This window comes from Syngnathus leptorhynchus, chromosome 5 (genome assembly GCF_054491065.1).
Source record: "Syngnathus leptorhynchus isolate UIUO chromosome 5, UIUO_Slep, whole genome shotgun sequence".
Classification (NCBI taxonomy): Eukaryota; Metazoa; Chordata; class Actinopteri; order Syngnathiformes; family Syngnathidae; genus Syngnathus; species Syngnathus leptorhynchus.
Window position 1 is genome coordinate 3,180,740 of NC_141199.1, and position 20,876 is coordinate 3,201,615.

The 20,876-nt window shown below is 41.4% G+C and overlaps 1 protein-coding gene across 5 annotated transcripts in view; it reads left to right on the forward strand.

Moving 5' to 3' along the window:
• tenm3 (teneurin transmembrane protein 3) overlaps positions 1–20,876 on the forward strand; it is a 329,857-nt gene that overhangs the window by 162,073 nt on the left and 146,908 nt on the right. For 4 of the 5 annotated variants that reach the window (XM_085911853.1, XM_085911849.1, XM_085911850.1 and 1 more), the window contains 5 exons: positions 4,935–5,108; positions 7,398–7,462; positions 17,173–17,292; positions 18,616–18,696; positions 18,800–18,924. In XM_085911853.1, the coding sequence (XP_085767979.1) occupies positions 4,935–5,108; positions 7,398–7,462; positions 17,173–17,292; positions 18,616–18,696; positions 18,800–18,924 (565 nt within the window). Of the gene's footprint in view, positions 1–4,934; positions 5,109–5,335; positions 5,401–7,397; positions 7,463–17,172; positions 17,293–18,615; positions 18,697–18,799; positions 18,925–20,876 lie in introns of those variants that run through there. The other variant, XM_085911852.1, reaches the window with a different exon arrangement.

The window sequence follows — 20,876 nt, forward strand, 5'->3', positions numbered from 1 at the left end:
CCTGTGGAATAATTTGAACTGCAATGAACTCAGCGGCGCGGTGCACACCCGGCATTATTTACATAAAAGACGATCAATGGGTTTGATAATATTGTTGCTTGTATAATAGTTATTTGATATATAATTTATATATCGTTATATGGGCCTGTGGAATGATTTGAACTGCAACCGACGTCACCAGCGCCGCGCACACCCAGCATTGTTGACGTAAAGGACGATCCATGGATTTAATTGTTGGGTCTAAATATGATCAGAGATTAAATCACATGCTGGAACGAAGAGGAGAAGACAACCAGGATGAGTTTACTCGCGAGGAGAACGATAGAGAAAGGAAGCTCAGTTACAATCTCCACCAGTTCTGAATTCCTCCTCCACGTGCTCCTCTTTTTAATGTCTTGGTTGCCCTGGTTACAGAGGCGTTGCTACACTAAAGGGAGGGGAGATCGTGGCTGTAGCAACGCTGATTAGCTAAGGAATCTAGTGTAGTGTGACCTAGCACTTGTCAGCCCTCGACCCCCGCATTGGGACTGTAGAGTCTGCTCTCTTCCCTCCCATGGGTGGCCGACTCCTCCTCGACTGAGATCAGATAACTTGAAGCACGTTGAATGCCGCTTACTTGTGGAACAATGCAACTAAACCCTTGCTAAGTTTATCTTCTTAGCAAACTAACACAACACATAATAATAATAATATCTAGCCCTACTTAAACATTTCAACACATATTAAGTAAATGTAAGGTAACTGGTATACAGTTCCTCAAACGAACATTGAGTAAATATGGGATAACTTTAATGTGACTACTTCAATCTGTATATAACATTTAACAAAGAAAAACAGTTCCGATCAACTACAATCTATGAATCAAGGCTACAGTTAACTAAAACGAATGAAGTCCCTTTAAACTAAACAAAGAACATTTCGCCTATGCAAAGAAGCTCTGCTGATTGTCAGTGAAGACTTCTTACAGAACAAACACAAAAGTAACATAAGGACAGGAAGGAACCATAAGGCTGACGGAGATCAAAAGACATTCCTTAAACTAAATACAAAGCATTTAGTTTAAAGGAGAGTCGTAAACTCGTAAAAGATAAGGCCTCCTGGTCTGGCAGGCCAAGGCTTCCCCCGAAATTATTCCAACATTAATGATTTGGAAAGAGACAGATGGTTTGATAATATTGCTGCTTATATAATAGTTATATGGTATATAATTTATATATCATTATATGGGCCTGTGGAAAAATTTGAACTGCAACCACCGTCAACGGGGCGGCGCACACCCGACATTGTTGACCTATAGGACGATTGATGGATTTAATGATTTGTGACACAGATGGTTTGATAAAGGTGTTATTTGTGTTATAGTTATTTGGATAACTGTCAATGTTACGTCAGGCCGGTTCTCAGCTCTTTGTTTGTGTTTATGTCACGTTGGCATACCGTATCGTTTAGCCTGTTGTTGCTCGTTCATGTCTGTTCTTGGTGTTGGATTTTGTCGAATAAATTTCCCCCTAACTGCGACTTAAACTCCGGTACGACTTATATATGCTTTTTTTTCCCTCTTTATTGTGCATTTTATGGCTGTTGAGACTTGTACTCCGGGGCAACTTTTAGTCAGAAAAATACGTTATACTTTTCAAGACTCAAGTTGAAACAAATCTGAATAAGGAAAAACATTGCAATAAAATAATGCAAACTGCTATTGTTGGGGAGCCTGAGGACTGTATAGGGCGGGGTTGGCTTGGATGGTTATGCTCTTTTTGCCCCCGGGTGTCGGTCAGAACACAGGAGGGAAGACATGATTCAGTTTTGATTGCTTTACTGAATTATTGGCAAAAAAGTAACAGGCACTGTGGCTCACAGGGGCATACAGGCAAACTGGCACAAGGGTATAGGCACACGTTTGGTCATAATGGTGTAAGAGCAGGTGTGTGTAGTGTACATGAGTGAGTCTTTGGGTGTGTGAATGTGGTTCTTGTGTGTGTGATTATTGTATAAAGCGTGTGAAGGATGTGTGTGTGTGTGTGTGTGTATGTGTATGTGTATGTGTGTGGTTCTGTAACAGACAGAAATACAGCACGTTAGTCAACGCTCAACGTCTGACGTCACACAACACTAGTAGACGGCACACATTACATGACTAACTCCGCGTAACGGTTCCACTATACTAGATAACCATAAATGAAATCGTCTCAGCAACACACCAAACATAAGTCATCGAGACAACAAAATACATCAATAAAATAAATCAATCAAACGGCGCGCACACGAAACAAACTGCAATCAGACAAATGGCACAACAGTAGACAGTAGTCACAACAATGAAATGTATATACCGTAATTTTCTGACTATAAGTCACAGTTCTTTTCTTAGTTTGGGGGGGCGGGGCGACTTATAGTCAGGAGCGACTTATATGTGACTTTTTTCACAAATTTTCAAAATTCAAAAATATGCGATGTAGTGAAACCGCAAAATACGAACCGTGATTTAGCAAGGGATTACTGTCATTTGAACTGCAAGTGACGTGCCGCGCAGCGGTTGTTTACATAAAGGCCAAAGGATTCGATCACGGGATGACAAAGGGCCCCACGTACTACCGGCATCATTAGCGGCTTTGTTTGTAAGTGACACGGAGGACGAAGAGTTTGAAGGATTTAATGATTTGGAGTGACACATAAGGTTTGAAAACTATTATGGCTTTTACGCACGCCTAATCCTTCTCGACGGGAGCTCTCTTTCACCTCCGTGGATGGAAGTCGGGGGCCGGCGCTCGGCCGGGTGGGTGTCAGGGGACGGTGGATGGGGCTCGGACATGGCTTTTATGCACGCACGCTCCTATTCTATGGAGCTCTCTTCCACCTCCGTGGATGGAAGTCGGGGGTCGGCGCTCGGCCGTGTGGCTGTCCAGGGACGATGGATGAGGCTCGGACATGGCTTTTACGCACTTTCCGGTCGTATTTATGGAGCTCTCTTCCACCTCCGTGGCTGGAGGTTCAGTAGTTGTTTGCTCGTTGAACTCTTGTTATGTTAAATCAAGAGCCGTTTACCAAACCCACGTCTTTCCTGGTACTTTGTTAACGCTACAATATAGTTGTATACTAGATCTCTGCAGCGCACGCGCGGCGTTGTTGACATAAAGAACGAGGAAATCCATAAAGTAATCATGGATTTAATGATTTGGAGTGACACAGATTGTTTGATAATATTGTTTTAATTTGATAGTTATTTGAAATATACTTTATATATCGTTATATGGGTCTGTGGAATAATTAGAAATGCAACTCGAAATGCGAGTCCGATGTCAGCGGCGCGGCGCATACGCGGCATTGTTTACATAAAGGACGATTGATGGTTTTAATTAATTGGAATGACACAGATGGTTTGATAAACGTGTTATTTATGTAATACTTATTTGAATAACTCTGAATGTTACGTCAGGCCCGTTACAACGGTTCCGACGTCAGCATATGCGGCGCATACACGGCATTGTTTACATAAAGCAAGATCGATGGATGGATTTAATGAATTGGAGTGACACAGATGGTTTGATAAACGTGTTATTTATGTAATACTTACTTGAATAACTCTGAATGTTACGTCAAGCCCGTTCTCAGCTCCTTCTTTGTGTATATGTCACATTAGCATACGATATCGTTTAGCCTGTTGCTGCTGGTTCATGTCTGTTTTTGGTGTTGGATTTTGACAAATAAATTTGCCCCAAAAGTGCGACCTATACTCCGGTACGACTTATATATGTTTGTTTGTTTGTTTTCACTTTATTGTGCATTTTATGGCTGGTGCGACTTATACTCCGGAGCGACTTATAGTCCGAAAATTACGGTACTCACTTTTTGTCAAAGACGCACACGATCACAGTAACATACTCAGTCGATACCAGCAACCTTTAACTTACCGCTGCGCACAAGTAAATGGGTATGATGTCTAGACCCCGAATAGAAGACACCCACTTTTTCAGTCTTATTTCAATGCAAAAAACACCATCTTTTATTCGGGCCAATACGGTATTTAGGAATTATTTTTATTCAATTATTCAACTCTCCATACATATATAGGAATAGGACTTTATGTCTTTTGTTGTAATATGACTGATTTTAATATAGAAGCTGGTGTCACACTTAACAGATTTTTGTTGGTGGTGTGCCTCAAGATTCTTTCCAATGAAAAGGTGTGCTTTGAATGAAAAAAGGTTCGGAAACACTGACTTAAATCATATACATGGCAAACGTGTTTGTGCTCTCCTGTTTGAAAAATGGGAAATGATGATACAACTTGATACTGAGCAAAGTAATCATGTTTTAAATTAATAAATAAATCAGGCCTTGCTTTTGATTTGAGATCCAATGGACTAATAAAAAAATGACAGAAATGTAAGTCTGATCCCTAATCTTTTCAGGTATTTATTTTATTTATCTTGAAAGCAACTTTTTGTAAGGTGCCTTCTCCAAGCATGCATGTTTCAGAAACAACACTTAAAAATAGTCTTTTGGGAGTCAGTTAGCTCTGTTTGGTTCAATAGCTTGTCAGAGGACCAAGGATTTGCGGCAGAGACAAAAGTTTCTTATACTGTGAAGCCCAGCAAATGCCTGAGTAGTCTTGAGATGTCATTGTACCCTGCACAGATTCAAGACACTGTTTTGGATACATAAAAGCAGGACCACAATATAATCAAAATCAATAAAAAAAAAATTCAATGTAGTGTGGTTTTTTTTTTGCATCCATAATTCTGGAGTTGATGCGTCTTTTGCCAAAAAGATTTATCCAAAGGACCTTTCCCCAGAAGCTTTGTGGCTTGCCAATTTGCACCAATTTGAAGTTATTCCAGTCACCTTTGTGAGTTTTTAATTGAAGGGAACCATCAATTTTCCTCGGGTGTGGAATGTAACATTTTTGTTTCTTTTTCTCTCTCATCCTCCAGGCACTTTCTTTTTAAGACAGGTACAGGTACCACGCCCCTCTTCTCCACAGCAACACCTGGCTACACGATGGCGACAGGCTCAGTGTACTCCCCTCCTACTAGACCTTTGCCAAGAAACACCTTGTCCCGCTCTGCCTTCAAGTTTAAAAAATCCTCCAAATATTGCTCATGGAGGTAAGTTTGCACATCTCAAGCATGGGTAGGCAACTCCGGTCCTCGAGGGGGGTGTACTGCATGTTTTCTATGTCACCCTGTTGGCACACACCTGATTCAAATGATCAGGACTGTTATCCAGCTTCTGCAGCCCTTGCTAATTATCTAACCATTTGAATCAGGTGTGTTGCAACATGAAGACATAGGGTGTATTCAGACCTGACTGGTTGGTCCATTTTAAAAGGACCAAGGTTTGATTCTAACGCTGGTCCGGAACTTTTATGGAGGCCTGAATACACGCAAACAAATCCTGGTGCGTATTAAAGAACCGGGCCGAGACCCACTTTTTAGGGTGGTTTCAGTTCGCTTCCAAACTGACTCTGGTGCGGTTCGTTTCAGGTGTGGATACAAACAGTGTAGATCCGAACCAACTCCAGGATAGATGTGCATTTTTGGGCTTAACAATCCACTGCATGTTTTCTATGTCACCCTGGTGGCACACACCTGATTCAAATGAATCAGGACTGTTATCCAGCTTCTGCAGCCCTTGCTAATTATCTAACCATTTGAATCAGGTGTGTTGCAACAGGAATACATAGGGTGTATTCAGACCTGACTGGTTGATCCATTTTAAAAGGACCAAGGTTTGATTCGAACGCTGGTCCGGACCTTTTATGGAGGCCTGAATGCACACAAACGAATGGTGGTGCGGATTAAAGAACAGGGCCGAGACTCACTTTTTAGGGTGGTTTCAGTTCGCTTCCAAAAGGACTCTGGTGCGGTTTGCTTCAGGTGTGAATACAAACAGCGTAGATCTGAACCAACTCCGGGTTAGATGCGCATTTTTGGGCTTAACAATCCACCGCATGTTTTCCTCCATGTCCGGGTCTGTGCTCTGTGTGCCACCATGGTCATTCCTGCCCAATGGGAGCACACATCATCACAAGCGTGGACATATACTTCACTTACAAACTTTACAGACAAAAATGTCTCTCTTAATTTGCTTGAGTGTTAAATAACTGGCCCCAAAGTTCACTTTTCTTAAAAATGATAAATGGGAACTGCACCAAAAAAAAAAAAGTCTGCTTTTGGCCCAGACCAAACAAGCAGACTAAAGGACTTTTCTGATCTGAATACACCTATAGAAAACATGCAGGATCGGCCCTCAAAGGGCCTTCATTTGCCTACCCATGATATAAAGCAGGGGTCGGCAATTACTTTTGGACGCGGGCCCAAAAAAATTCAGACAATGGCATCGCGGGCCATTGCTTTTTTTTTTTCCCTTACTATTTAAATTATTAATTATTATATTATAATAAAATAAACATCATCTTACTTTTAAAATGCATTTAATTTAATTCCATTTGAACAGACCATGTTGTTGTTAATTTAACAAAATATAGACTATTTTTTTACCTTGCCCACTGGAGGAGGGAGACAGGACACTTTGAGTTTTTTTTGCATAAAATTACGCGCACTCGCGTGTCAATACCGTTCCGACGTGTGCGCCATGGATAACTGAAACAGGACGTTCCTCCTGGTTGTCACTAAGGACTATCATACCTCAATAAATGTTTCAAATTTGATAGGATTGTTGTATGGTATACAACAATCCCATCAAATGTATACCCTTTTTTTCTTGAAAAAAAATCTGGGGTTGAAATTTATATATATATATATATATATATATATATATATATATATATATATATATATATATATATATATATATATATATATATATATGCGTGGTACTCCTGCACTGAGAGCCAGCCAATCGCAGGGCACACATAGACAAAAAAAACATTAACACTCACAATCACACCTATGGATTTTTTGAATGTGTGAGGAAACCGAAGTACCCAGGCAATCAGCCTCCCATGCTTTTTGAATGTGAGAGGAAACCGAAGCACCCAGAGGAAACCCACATAGGCACGGGGAGATCATGCAAACTCCACACAGGAAGACAAGCACCAGAATTGAACCCCGCACCTCTGAACTGTGACGCTGCCGATGTGTATATTTTCATTACATCCGGTTAGCGACTAACTTACAACTGACGTGCCCAAAAAAATCATGAACGTGTTTAGCTTCTGTGTTTATGCGGTCATATCCACATGTATATGCATTTCAATAGTCATATGTAAATTGTTTCCAGGCAATAACATTTTTTCCCTCTCAGTGGATATAAACTGACTCCTTCCTAAATTGCAGACAATCTTGTCTAACATTACTTTGAAAAATCAAAGTAAAAATCCAAACCAAACATTTACAAAGCTCACACACCAATATGATGTGTTCCCCTTTTAGGTGCACAGCACTCAGTGCCGTTGGACTGTCTGTACTGCTCTCTATCTTGCTGTGTTACTGCATAGGTAAGACCTCATCCACACTCACGGCACTGACAGGTCGATGACGGAATAAAATATTTAAATTCAACCGTTACGTCCCTTCTAAGTTATGTATCAATGTTTCATTTTTGTTGTTAAGATGTAGTTTGTATTTGATTTTCTTGCTAGTATCAGCCCATCATATAAAACCTTAATGACAGGGTTTTGCTTTCTCTGGGCATTGTTCACCTGTTACCGAATTATCAATGTTTTGGGTGTGTGTTCAGTTATTTGACACAGGCATAGAAATCACTCACATTATTTTAGTATTAATTGCGTGTTGGCATGCAATTTCTTTTTTTTTTTTTTTTTTACCGTCTGTACTGTATGTAATGTAGCTGGGTTACAGAGTAACAAAGCTAATAAAAGTTTTGGGAATAGGAGACTCAATCAACAACTACGATACTACCAACAACCTGCTGGTTTGACATGCATGTCCCTTTTCAGTGAATGTGCTGACACATGACTTACAAAGTGTCAGTGGACAGTCAAATTTACTTTTGGCTCGCTGCTCCCCCTGCTTAGACGGGGCACCGTCTGCACCCAGCCTGGGACCAGCCCACAAGCAGGCGTCTGGGGGCAGTGGTGATAACAGCTGTCTTCCAATGCGACCTTGTTGAGCTGGTCCAAGCTCGGTGGGTTCAACTGAGAGAACTACATACTCTTTGCCCTGGCCAGTCTTCTGTCAAACCTGTGCGCCATTGAGAGGTTTTTTTTAAATTTCAGTTTAGTGTTGCATAGTTTGCATTTTTCACATTACCGATGGTAATATGGCTATTCGTGATTGCTAATCCGCTGGTGTTAATTCAACACACCAGCCAAGTGCCCATCCACAGCACCCAGGGTCAAAGTCTGCTTTATTGTCAATTCCTTCACATGCCAAGACACACAAAGAGATCGAAATTGGGTTACCCACTATCCCACGGTGACAAGACATATTACAAAACATCAAACAAAACAACACAAAAAGTAAAACAAGACATACAATGAATAAACAAGAGCGACAAATAAATACTAATACTAAATAAATAGAAAAATAAGAGGAGCAAAAATGGAGCAAGTGTGCATACAGCAGACAGTCAGAATGTAGTGCGAGAGTAGTGGAAGGCAACCAACGTGGCCCAAAAAGTCAGGACGTTATGCAGCAAAGGGAGGAGGCGGGGGGAGAGAGTTCAGGATCCTAACAGCCTGGAGAATGAAGCTGTTTGTGAGTCTGGTAGTGCGGGAGCGCAGGCTTCTGTACCTCTTCCCAAACGGCAGCAGATCAAACAAAGTGTGAGCGGGGTGACTCACATCACACACACGAGTCAAGTCAAGTTTATTTGTATAGCCCTAAATCACAAGCAGTCTCAAAGGGCTTCACATAGACAAACAATTGAAAATTATTGTCAAAGCATCCCCTGATCTTGAGCTCCCAAAAGGGCAATATTCTTAATGTGCTTTTGAAAGGAGAGCGTTTGGTCAAATATTACCCCGAGATTAGTTACAGTACCACTCTAAGTGATAGTACAGTTATCTATAGTTATACGTAGTGGTTTCCTTAAATAAATGTGGATAACGAGCTGGACCAATTATCAACATCTCAGTTTTATCTTAAGACGAAGGAAGTTGAGAGACATCCATTGCTTGATCTCCGCGAGGCACGCCTCAAGATTACAGTCCCGCGGATCTGTCATTGATAACGGCATATATAATTGGGTGTCATCCGCGTAACATTGAAAACTAATATTATATTTACGTATTATGTCCCCAAGCGGAATCATATAAATATTAAATAGAATTGGTCCTAGTACCAATCCCTGTGGGACACCACACGTAACTTTATAGAGCTCAGAGGACGTATTGCCATGGACCACTCGGTGTGTCCTGTCTGATAGATATGAGTGAAACCAGCATAGTGCTGACCCTGAAATACCAACACAACCTTTAAGACGCTCTAATAAAATATCAAAGTCTACAGTGTCGAAGGCAGCACTAAGATCGAGTAGTAACAATACCGATGAAGTGTTTGAATCATAGCTATGAGGAGATCATTAGTCACTTTAGCAAGTGCTGTCTCAGTGGAATGATTAGCTCTAAAACCAGACTGAAGAGATTCAAATCGATTATTAGCAACCATGTAATCAATAAGCTGCTGCGCTACTACTTTTTCAAGAAGTTTTGCTATGAATGGAAGATTTGAAACTGGCCTATAATTACTGAGATGATAGTGGTTTTAAAGGCTGTTGGCACTATCCCAGAGGAGACGGACAGATTCATTATATTTAAAACGGACGGTCCTAAGATTTGAAATAATTCTTTAAATAGTTTGGCTGGAAGCGGGTCGAGTAAACGTTGTTTGTTTAGCCGCACTAACTAATTGTGGAAGCCTTTAAAGCTTTTAAAATTTGAGAGGGTTATTGCATGATCGTCAGCGCCGGTAATCGGCGGTCCCGACTGAGCGATCGGAATGGTCGTCTTGATCTCATCCCTAATGGATTCAATCTTTTGAGTGAAGAATTTCATGAACTCGTCAGCTGAGTGAAAGGAGCTATCGGGGGTCGGCTGGCGTAGTGTTAGTTTTGCCAATGCATCAAATAGGTATTTAGGATTGTTTTGATAGAGATGAATGACTTGTGAAAAATAACGAGTTATAATGCATCTTTATATTTCAGGAGGCTGTCGCGCCATGCCTGATGGAAAACCTCAAGTTTCCTTAAACGCCATTTGCGTTCATGCTTTCTACATAATTGCTTAAGCGTACGTGTTTCATCCGTGAACCATGGAGTAGGCAATCTACGGCGAGTTTTCAGACGTAGCGGCGCCACAGAGTCGATGGCATTTAACAATGTAGCATTGAATTCATTTGTAAGATTATCAATAGAGCCGGTATATGTGGGGAATACGGCAGTTGCTGGTAGCAGTTGCTCAAATACCGCAGTTGCAGTCATGGAGTTAATATTACGACTGCTATAATTCTGATTGCGCTCTTGTCTTTTACTAAGAACTGAAATTTCAAATTTTATGAAGTAATGATCAGACAAAACAGTAGTGTATCAAAGTCAAAGTCCGCTTTATTGTCAATTTCTTCACATGTCAAGGCACACAAAGAGATCAAAATTACGTTTCCCACCGTCCCACGGTGACTAGATACAGTACACAACACTCACATCAAAAGCACAAAGAGTAAAAACGAACAGACAAGAGCAACAAATAAGTAATAAGCAAATAACCCAAATATATAAACAATAAATAAATAAATAGACAAATAAGAGCAGCAAAATGGAGCAAGTGCGCAAATAGAAGACAGCCAGATCATAGTGCAAAAGAACAGGACGTCATGTAGCAGACGGTGGAGGGGGGAGGGAATTCAGGATCCGGACAACTTGGAGCACGAAGCTGTCTCTGAGTCTGGTGGTGCGGGAGCGCAGGCATCTGTACCTCTTCCTAGAGGGCAGAAGTACAAACAAAGAGTGAGCGGGGTGTCTCACATCACACACAATCGCGACCACTTTGCGGGTGAGACGGGAGGCGTAAACTTCCTTCAGGGAGGGGACTGGAGCCCAGATGATTTTACTCGCAGTGGTCACTATGCGCTGCAGGGCCTTCATGTTGTACTCAGAGCAGCCACCACCCCACACAGCGATACAACTGGAGAGGACGCTCTCAATGGTGCCACGGCAGAATGTGGTCATGACGGCGGGAGGAGCAGTTGCTCCTGAGTTTCCGCAGAAAGTACAGGCGGCGCTGAGCTTTCTTCGCCAGCGATGCAGTGTTGGTGGTCCAGGAGAGCTCTTCACTGATGTGCACCCCCAGGAATCTGGTGCTGCTCACTCTCTCCACCACAGCTCCGTCGATGGTCAGTGGCAGGTGTTGGGTATGACCCTTCCGGAAGTCAATGATAATCTCCTTGGTCTTGTTGACGTTCAGCAGAAGGTTGTTGTCCCTGCACCACGTGGCCAGAAGGTTGACCTCCGATCTGTATCGAGTCTCGTTGCCCTTGGTGATGAGACCCACCAGAGTCGTGTTGTCAGCAAATTTCAGCATGTGGTTGTTGCTGTAGGTTGAAGTGCAGTCATGCGTCAGCAGGGTGAAGAGCAGCGGACTGAGCACGCAGCCTTGGGGGGCCCCCGTGCTCAGCATGATTCTGCTTGAGATATTGTTGCCAACACATACCACCTGAGGCCTCTGACAGAGGAAGTCCAGTAGCCAGTTGCAGAGGTAGGTACTGAGACTCAGTTTGTCGAATTTGCAGATGAGTCACTGTGGTACAGTGGTGTAGAATGCAGAACTGAAGTCCACAAACAGCAATCTCACATACGAGTCTTTTTTCCAGGTGGGTGAGGGTTGAGTGGAGGGCAGAGCAGATTGCATCCTCAGAGGACCCTTTGGCTCGGTACGCAAACTGGAAGGGTTCAAGGGTGGTGGGGAAAACGGATCTGATGTATGTCATGACAAGCTGCTCAAAGCACTTCATGATGATGAGTCAGCGCCACGGGGCGGTAGTCATTGAAGCAGGATGGAGCAGGTTCTTTTCGGCACAGGAATGATGGTTGCAGCCTTGAAACATGATGGGACGATGGCTTGCTGCAGGAAAATGTTAAAAATGTCCATGAAGACACCCATAAGCTCCTCAGCGCAGTCCTTCAGCGCTCGACCTGGGATGTTGTCCGGGCCCGCCGCCTTACGGGTGTCGATAGCCGCAAGCGTCCTCCTCATGCTATCGGCATAGAGGCACAGGGGCTGCTCGTGTAGAGAGGGAGGGGTCTTCAGCGGGCAAGTGCTGTTCTGAGCGTCGAAGCGAGCAAAGAAGCGGTTCAAATCGTTGAGCAGAGGGATGTTGCACTCACAGCTCTGCAGCGCGGGCTTGTAGTCTGTGATGGTCTTAATGCCTTGCCACAGGCTCCGTGTATTCCTGCTGTCTTTGAAGTGGGCAGTAATTTTGCTTCCTTAATGTTCCGGGACAGGTTGGCCCTCGCTGTTCTCATGCCAGCTTCATCCCCAGCTCTGTCGGCTTTGTCTCTGGCCCTCAGCAGCCTGAGGACAGCCCCTGTCAGTCATGGCTTCCAGTTAGCCCGAGTGATGATGTATTTTTTGTGGTTCACATCATCAATGCACTTCCTGATGTAAGAGGTTACAGAGTCAGACCGTCTGATTGTTGCAAGTGGCTGCCTGCTTAAACATTTCCCAGTATACTCCTCTATGTCCGTCTGATTGTTAAGTCAAGTCAAGTCAAGTCAAGTTTATTTGTATAGCCCTAAATCACAAGCAGTCTCAAAGGGCTTCACATAGACAATCAATTGACAATTATTCTCAAAGCATCCCCTGATCTTGGGCTCCCAAAAGGGCAAGGAAAAACTCAAAAACCCCTACCAGGGGAAAAATGAGAAACCTTGAGAAGGGAGGAAAATTGTTGCAAGTGGCTGCCTGCTTAAACATTTCCCAGTCTGTTGTGTCAAAGCAGTCTCAAAGAGCATCAGAGGCCCCCTCAGGCCACACTCTTACCCGCTTGCGAACTGGCCTGGAAGCTCTCACTCTTTGTCTGTACGCGGGCACAAGCATAACAGTGATATGGTGAGAAAGTCCAATGTGGCGGAGGGGGGTGGCCTTGAAAGCTCCTTTATGTGCAGTGTAGACCAGGTCCAGGAAGCTGTCACCATGTGTCGGAAAATTAACATGCTGGTGAAGCTTTGGAAAGACAGACTTCAGGTCAGCATGATTAAAATCCCCAGTGAAGATGGTGAAACTGTCAGGGTGCGGCGTCTGTTGTTCACTGACAGCCTGGTACAGTTCACTAAGAGCCATGATCCCATCGCTTTCAATGTTGGACGGGATGTATACTGCAAGAATCGCAGTAATTTCCTTTGGCAGGTAAAAAGAACGGCACTTAATGATCACAAACTCCGCCAGAGGCGAGCAGTGTTTGCATACAACTACAGTGTCCCGGCACCACTCGTCACGGATGTAGACACAGATTCCTCCTCCTCGTGATTTTCCACCCTTTACAATGTCCCAGTCCGCTCGATAGCATGCTAGCTGCTCCAGTTGTACAGCAGAGTCCGGAATGTTGACATTTAACGAAGTCTCAGTAAACACAAGCACACAGCAGTTACTTACTGTCCGGTTCGTAGATCTCAGGAGCCGAATGTAATCCATTTTGTTGGGTTGGCCGCTAGCCTGGCCAGGACGCCTCCGCGCTTGCCCCTCTTATGCCTCCTCACACACCGCTTCCGATGCTTTCTATCCGGGGAAGGAGTAGCAGGCGAGTCCGGCGTTGTTTCAGGCCGGAGTAGTCCGAGTTCCTTTAATGTCTCTGTTTCAAAGTTCAGAATGCTGCCAAACTCGCTTTTGCCGATATCGAGTAGAACCTGCCTGCTGTACTTGTAGCACGACGTACTAAGACGAGACGAACACGTAAAACTGTCGGACAAACACTTCTTAAAAGAACAAAACACCGTTCAGTTGGGACAGAGAGAGGTCGCTGCATGTGCACGCGCTGCCATCTTGTGAATCAATTCAATCAAAGACTTTATCTTAGTGTCTCTACATAATCCCAAGACTTCACCAGACAATTAGTTTCTTACTACTGTAACACTTGTAAATGTGCACAAATGAGTCAGTTGTACAGCAAAAAAAATCATATATCACTTTCTGTACTTTTTAGGGGATGGGTGCATTTTTGTATTTTTTTTTTATATGACAGGGTGCCTCACAATTTTCATAGGCCTAGATCAAACATACCTGAATTGGACTGTGTTTAATAATTATAGAGGGCGATACAAAGCCTTTTTTCTCTCTCTCTTTTTTTCATGTAAGTAGAATAATAAGAGGCATAATAAGTGTACTAAGAATATTTAAGTGTTTCTACAAAAACACGAGGGACCCCCTGATTAATTAAAAATGAAAAGAAGCAGGTTATAGATTAACTGTCGCATACTTTTTGATGATCTGGTGTCTCTTGTGTGAGCATTTGTTATTGTATGCACGCATATGTGCTGACACCTGTCCCTGGAGCATTAATGTAACTCATGTTTGCAAACACACACTGTTGTGCTCAGTTGGCTTAAAGCATAACCGAAACACACATTTTCTAGATATGCTGTATGTAGTGAAGCAGATTAAGTTATTTTCTTACAAATAGAGGTTTTCAGGTTTGACATCTACAAGAATTTGCCACTCACTCTTGTTTAGATATCCTAAAACTGAATCAATAGTTACCCCTAATGATGTTTTATCAATGTCAAGATCTTATCTTTCATCCATGGAATCACCGTGTGAATGACACAGCAGAAGAGTAAGATTAAGACGATAGAAAGCTTTACCGTATTTTCTGGACTATAATAATGTTTCTGGTTCAATTTATGTGTGAAATTGTTAACACAATATAACGTTTCACATGTAATTTTCACACAAAATCACAAGAGGGTGGTCTAGTCCTGTGGAATAGTTGGAACTGTAACTGACGGTGAGTCTGTTGTAAGCGACGTAGAAGAGGAAGCTCCGCATCTTCTACTTCCGGGTTAGCGGAGTTGTTTATAAGTAACACCAAGGATGAAGATTTCGTTGGATTTAATTATTTGGAGTGACACGGATAATTTGATGAACTTGTTATCATGTTATTTATGCTCTAGTTAATTGAATAACTCTTAATATTTTACATCAGTCACATTGTTAGTCCCTTGTTTATGTGTTTATGTAACGTTAGCATACGTTAGCGTTCAGCCTGTTGTTGCCTATTTTCTTTTTAAATTGCCTTTCAAGATGACATGTCTGTTCTTGGTGTTGGATTTTATCAAATAGATTTTCTCAAAAAAATTTGACTTTTTGCGACATATATATATGTCTTTTCCTTTTTTATTACCGTAATTTTCTGACTATAAGTCGCGGTTTTTGTCATAGTTTGGGTGGGGGGGGAGGGGGGCAACTAATACTCAGGAGCAACTTATATGTGATTTTTTTCACAAAATTTCAAAACCTGTGCCGTGCCGCGCGGCGGTTGTTTACATAAAGGGCAAAGGGTTCGATCACAGGATGACAAAGATGACGAAGGGCCCCACGTACTACCGGCATCATTAGCGGCTTTGTTTGTAAGTGACACGGAGGACGAAGAGTTTGAAGGATTCAATGATTTGGAGTGACACAGAAGCTTTGAAAAACTATTATGGCTTTTCGCACGCCCGGTCCTTCTCGACGGAAGTTCTCTTTGACCTCCGTCGATGAAAGTCAGGAGCCGGCGCTCGGCCGGGTGGCTGTCCGGGGACGGTAGATGGGGCTCGGACATGGCTTTTATGCATGCCCGGTCCTAATTATGGAGCTCTCTTCCACCTCTGTGGCTGGAAGTTCAGTAGTTGTTGGCTCGTTGAACTCTTGTTTTGTTAAATAAAGAGCCGTTTACCAAACCCATGTCTTTCCTGGTATTTTGTTAACGCTACAATATAGTTATATACTAGATCTCTGCAACGTTGTTGACATAAAGAACGAGAATTGGATCGATGGATTTAATGATTTGGAGTCACAGATGGTTTGATAATATTGTTTTAATATGATAGTTATTTGAAATATACTTTATTGTTATATGGGTCTGTAGAATAATTAGAAATGCAACTTACAACGGGTCCGACGTCAGCATATGCGGCGCATACGCAGCATTGTTTACATAAAGCATGATCGATAGATTTAATGAATTGGAGTGACACAGATGGTTTGATAAACGTGTTATTTATGTGATACTTACTTGAATAAGTCTGAATGTTACGTTAGGCCTGTTCTCAGCTCCTCGTTTGTGTATATGTCACGTTAGCATACTGTATCGTTTAGCCTGTTGTTGCTGGTTCGTGTCTTTTTTTTGGTGTTGGATTTTGACGAATAAATTTGCCCCCAAAGCGCGACTTATACTCCGGTGTGACTTATATATGTTTTTTTTTCACTTTATTGTGCATTTTATGGCTGGTGCGACTTATACTCCGGAGCGACTTATAGTCCGAAAATTACGGTATGCATTTTATGGCTGGTGCTACCCCGGAGCGACCTATAGTTCGGAAAATTTGGTACATACATATAAAATGTAACCTTTTAAAAAAAAAAATCTAGGGACTGTTAGAGATGTTCTGACTCTAACTTATTTTGCAAGAACCACACGGGACACAGTATGCCCTTTAAGCACTTGCAAGTGGAGAGCCTGTCTGTTACTGTATGTACAGCAATGTTCGAACAAACTTTGCCGTTAGTCTCTTACAAGAGCATATTTATTGAGAACAAGTAGGGTGGGGGTGACATTGGACATGTTTGGTGGTCACCTCAGCAACTGGTTAATCAGTGCAGAGGGTCCCAGCTCATTGTTTTACGAGGTCGTGGAAATAAAACCTAGTGGAGCATTTTAGATGACTAACTAAGCAAGGAAGTGTTTCCACACCATTTGGAAAGTTTCAACAACTGAATGTTTAAACTTTTCAGAGTCAAGGAAAGGTAAAAGGTTTAAACAAAGTTAATAATTCTAGTCTACATTCCAACATAATCATACGATCAAGATAGTTTATAAACCCTAACAGGGACCAAAATGAAAAAGGTAATCTGACTAAATTTCCTTATTTGTTGATTTCCTTTGCCTTACCCCTTCTATAGTTTTGATATTTCCATAATTGCTTGCTATTCATTTTGTGGTGCACCTGCTCCTGCTTTTTGGACTCGAGTTTCTCACTTTCCTCTTCTCGCTGCAGCAATGCACCTGTTTGGTCTGAATTGGCAGCTACAGGAGAGTGAGGGATATGGAGCGTTTGAAAATGAAGGAGTGAGAAGAGATACAACTCCCAACACCTTCATGATATCCACAGACAATGGTGAGTCTTTTCTTAAAAACAATCTGATTGGTTTATTAACTTTTATAAATTCAAAGATGAATCTGAACAAATGGCTAAGCATATTTGTTTGAACTTGTAACAGCAATGACTCCTTTCCGCTATATGCATTCAGCTGGTTTAAAGAAAGTCTTAGCTTTTCTGTTCGTGTCAAGGGAAGAAGAGCAACACTGCTGATACCATAAAAGTCAAAGAAACAAGACATTTATTGGATGTTGTAAAAGTAACCGAGACTGTTGGTTTGATACATCAGGATTTTTATGAGAAGCCGATTAATTACCATACTCAAACTAAATATTCAAACACGGTAGTAAAATTTGTTGTATATTACAGGTTAAATCAATGTAACAGCCATGTGCTCTGTGTACACTGGGATAAAGTCTGCAAATATTTCACTTAATGCTGGTTTACCACCCAGATGTTGTAAATGTTAATTTCTATATGAGACCTTGAAAAGTGACATGAGTGCCTCCTGTTTCTTAAACTCCATCCATGTGAAACTGAACACCTTCACCTTCATCTTCCGCTTATCCGGGGTCGGGATAAGCCCAAAATATTCATTCTATACCTGTTTGTTTCCACAATTTGTAACAAATGGATTTTCTTTACCAAGTTACACCTGAACTCGCGAGTTCATGCGGACTTTGGAGACCAGAATTTGGGAATCGCATTAACCCTAAAAGCGTATTGTTTAGAAAGTCTTGGGAGTCGAAAAATAATCTGATCTATGCATACGAGTGTATCGGGAAAATTGCAGTAGGGAATGTAGGAAAATTGATAAATGTGAAAATTCATGTTATATAATTATTCCAAATTACAAAAAAATATTATATTACCAATCGAGGTAGCGATCATGTAGGGATGTCCTATCTGATTAGCATAGGCAGTTAGATCAAGATCAAACAGCCATTACCAATTGCCGTCTCTGTGGTTGCACAATGGAGTGCTGTTCCGACTTCTTATCAAACGCCTGAAGTCATGGAAATTAAATCACTGGAGATAAGGTTTAAGCGGTAGTCATTTAGCTTCGTATGTCTTTATATCTTTATAAATTGGACTCCATGACCAAGCCACGTTAGACAGAAAGTTGCATAGAATCAAAGCATGTAAAATTGAGGTTCAGCTGTATTCACATTGTCTCATTTGTTTGGTTGAGTCTTAACTTCTCAAGATTTGTCACTGAGAAATGTGATATCAAGATGTTGAATCGAGATTGCTCAGTATGAATCTTACATTGTGGATAATGTCAGTCCCAACTGAATGTACTTTTTGCAGGTATAATAGTGATTATTTGCTTGTCTGCAGGTAAAATCCTCCTAGAAAATAATACTATAGACACGGGAGAAGTGGATGTGGGCAGAAGAGTAATTCAAGATGTCCCTCCAGGTTAATTACTCACATGCACTCAAACAGCCTATGTCAATGTCATGTCGCCACATCACTGAGCTGATACTGACGTCCATGCTTTATTATTCTGACCTATTTGAAGGTGTGTTTTGGCGGTCACAGCTTTACATTGACCAACCACAGTTCCTGAAATTTAACATCTCAGTGCAGAAAGATGCTCTTGTTGGAGTGTATGGACGGAAAGGATTACCACCTTCACACACACAGGTACGACCAGTTCAAGATTTTCTTCTTCATCCCGTGATCGAATCCTTTGGCCTTTATGTAAACAACCGCTGCGCGGCACGTCACCTGCAGTTCAAATGACAGTAATCCCTTGCTACATCGCGGTTCGTATTTTGCGGTTTCACTACATCGCGGATTTTTGAATTTTGAAAATTTGTGAAAAAAAATCACATATAAGTCGTTGCTGAGTATAAGTCGCCCCCCCACCCAAACTATGACAAAAAACACGACTTATAGTCCAAAAATTATGGTACCTACTAAATTGTATCTCGGAAGTGTGCATATGGGCTGGAGTAAATTAAAAAAGCATTTCATCAGCAGAAATTGTGAGAAGGGTGAGTATAAGTCGCCCCCCCACCCAAACTATGACAAAAACCGCGACTTATAGTCCGAAAATTACGGTAATTTTGCTTCGCATTTACCAGACCCAGATGCCTTTTAGTACCTTTGGGAGTTGATCTTGGTCAAGTGCTTTTTGGATTCTTTGTTCATAATGAGGAGATAAGCCTCTCACAAACCCAAGACATTTCATTAAAAACCACAGTTACATCTCTCACATCTTCTGTAAAGAGACTAATCCACTTATCTGTAAAGGACACATTCTTGCAATGATATAACTATCACAGCTCAATGGTCGCTCTTAAGATAATTGACATGCATGCCTGTCCTTGTCATAACCCTAATCAATCTAATATATCATTTAATATGAATTTGTATCTACTATTAGCAAAAATAACATGCATACAGTGGTACCTAACTTACAAACTTAATTTGTTAATTAATTTGAAGATTTGATCAAATCTAAAACGTTACAAATCACGTATAAGGCATAACAGAATTTGCTACCCAGAAACATACAGGCTTTATCTTCTAGTAACGAAGTCAAATTTAATCTTTGCGGTAATAATGATTTTCAACACCATAGTTTTTGGACAACCACAGAGAATTTTTTCATCACTAGGGGCGGAGTCGACTTACGGAACAATCTTGATGAGGAAATTAAAGACACTTCTTCCCTCCAATGTTTTGAATACAGTTATAAGCAGACGTCACTGCATCACTATTACATAATTGGGGTCTCACAAAAAACAGCGTTAGTCCATTCTCCGAATAAATACTAAAGTGTTTGAGTCCAATTTCATCACTTAAAATTAATTTAACCCTACTACAAACGGCCAGGAGTTGAATGTAAATATGTTAAGCGCATGTTATTTTTGTACGACTATAATTGAAAATGCAAAGAGCCTCATGTAAGTATTTGAATTACTAACTTTAGTTTTCTACGACTACAAACAAAAGGCGAGGAGTCTATTGTATTGATCCAAATTGACTTTATTTTTGCACGACTATAAACAAAAGGCTAGGAGCCTATAGATTCATTTTCTTTTTTTGCATGACGATAAACTCCAAGAGCCTATAGATTCAAGTGTATTTTTCCTTTTGTACGACTACAAACAAAAGGCTGAGCGCTTATAGATACAAATTTATTTTATGTCTGTATGACTATAAACGAAAGTCTGGGAGCCTATAAATTCAAATGTATTTGTCTTTTGGTACGACTATAAACGAAAGGCTAGGAGCCTTTAGATTCAAATGTACTTACACAACTATAAATGAATGGCTAGGAGCCCATAGATTCAAATACATTTATTTTTGTATGACTACAAACAAAACGTTTGGTGCGTGTAGATTCAAAGGTATTTATTTTTGTACGACTATAAACGTAAAACTATGTGTCTAATGGTTACTACCGTGTCTAATGGTCTACCGTTACTCCGGAGTATAAGTCGCACCAGCCATAAAATGCACAATAAAGTGAAAAAAAAACATATAAGTACCATCGGAGTTTAAGTCACACTTTTGGGGCAAATTTATTGGTCAAAATCCAACACCAAGAACAGACATGAACCAGCAACAACAGGCTTAACAATACG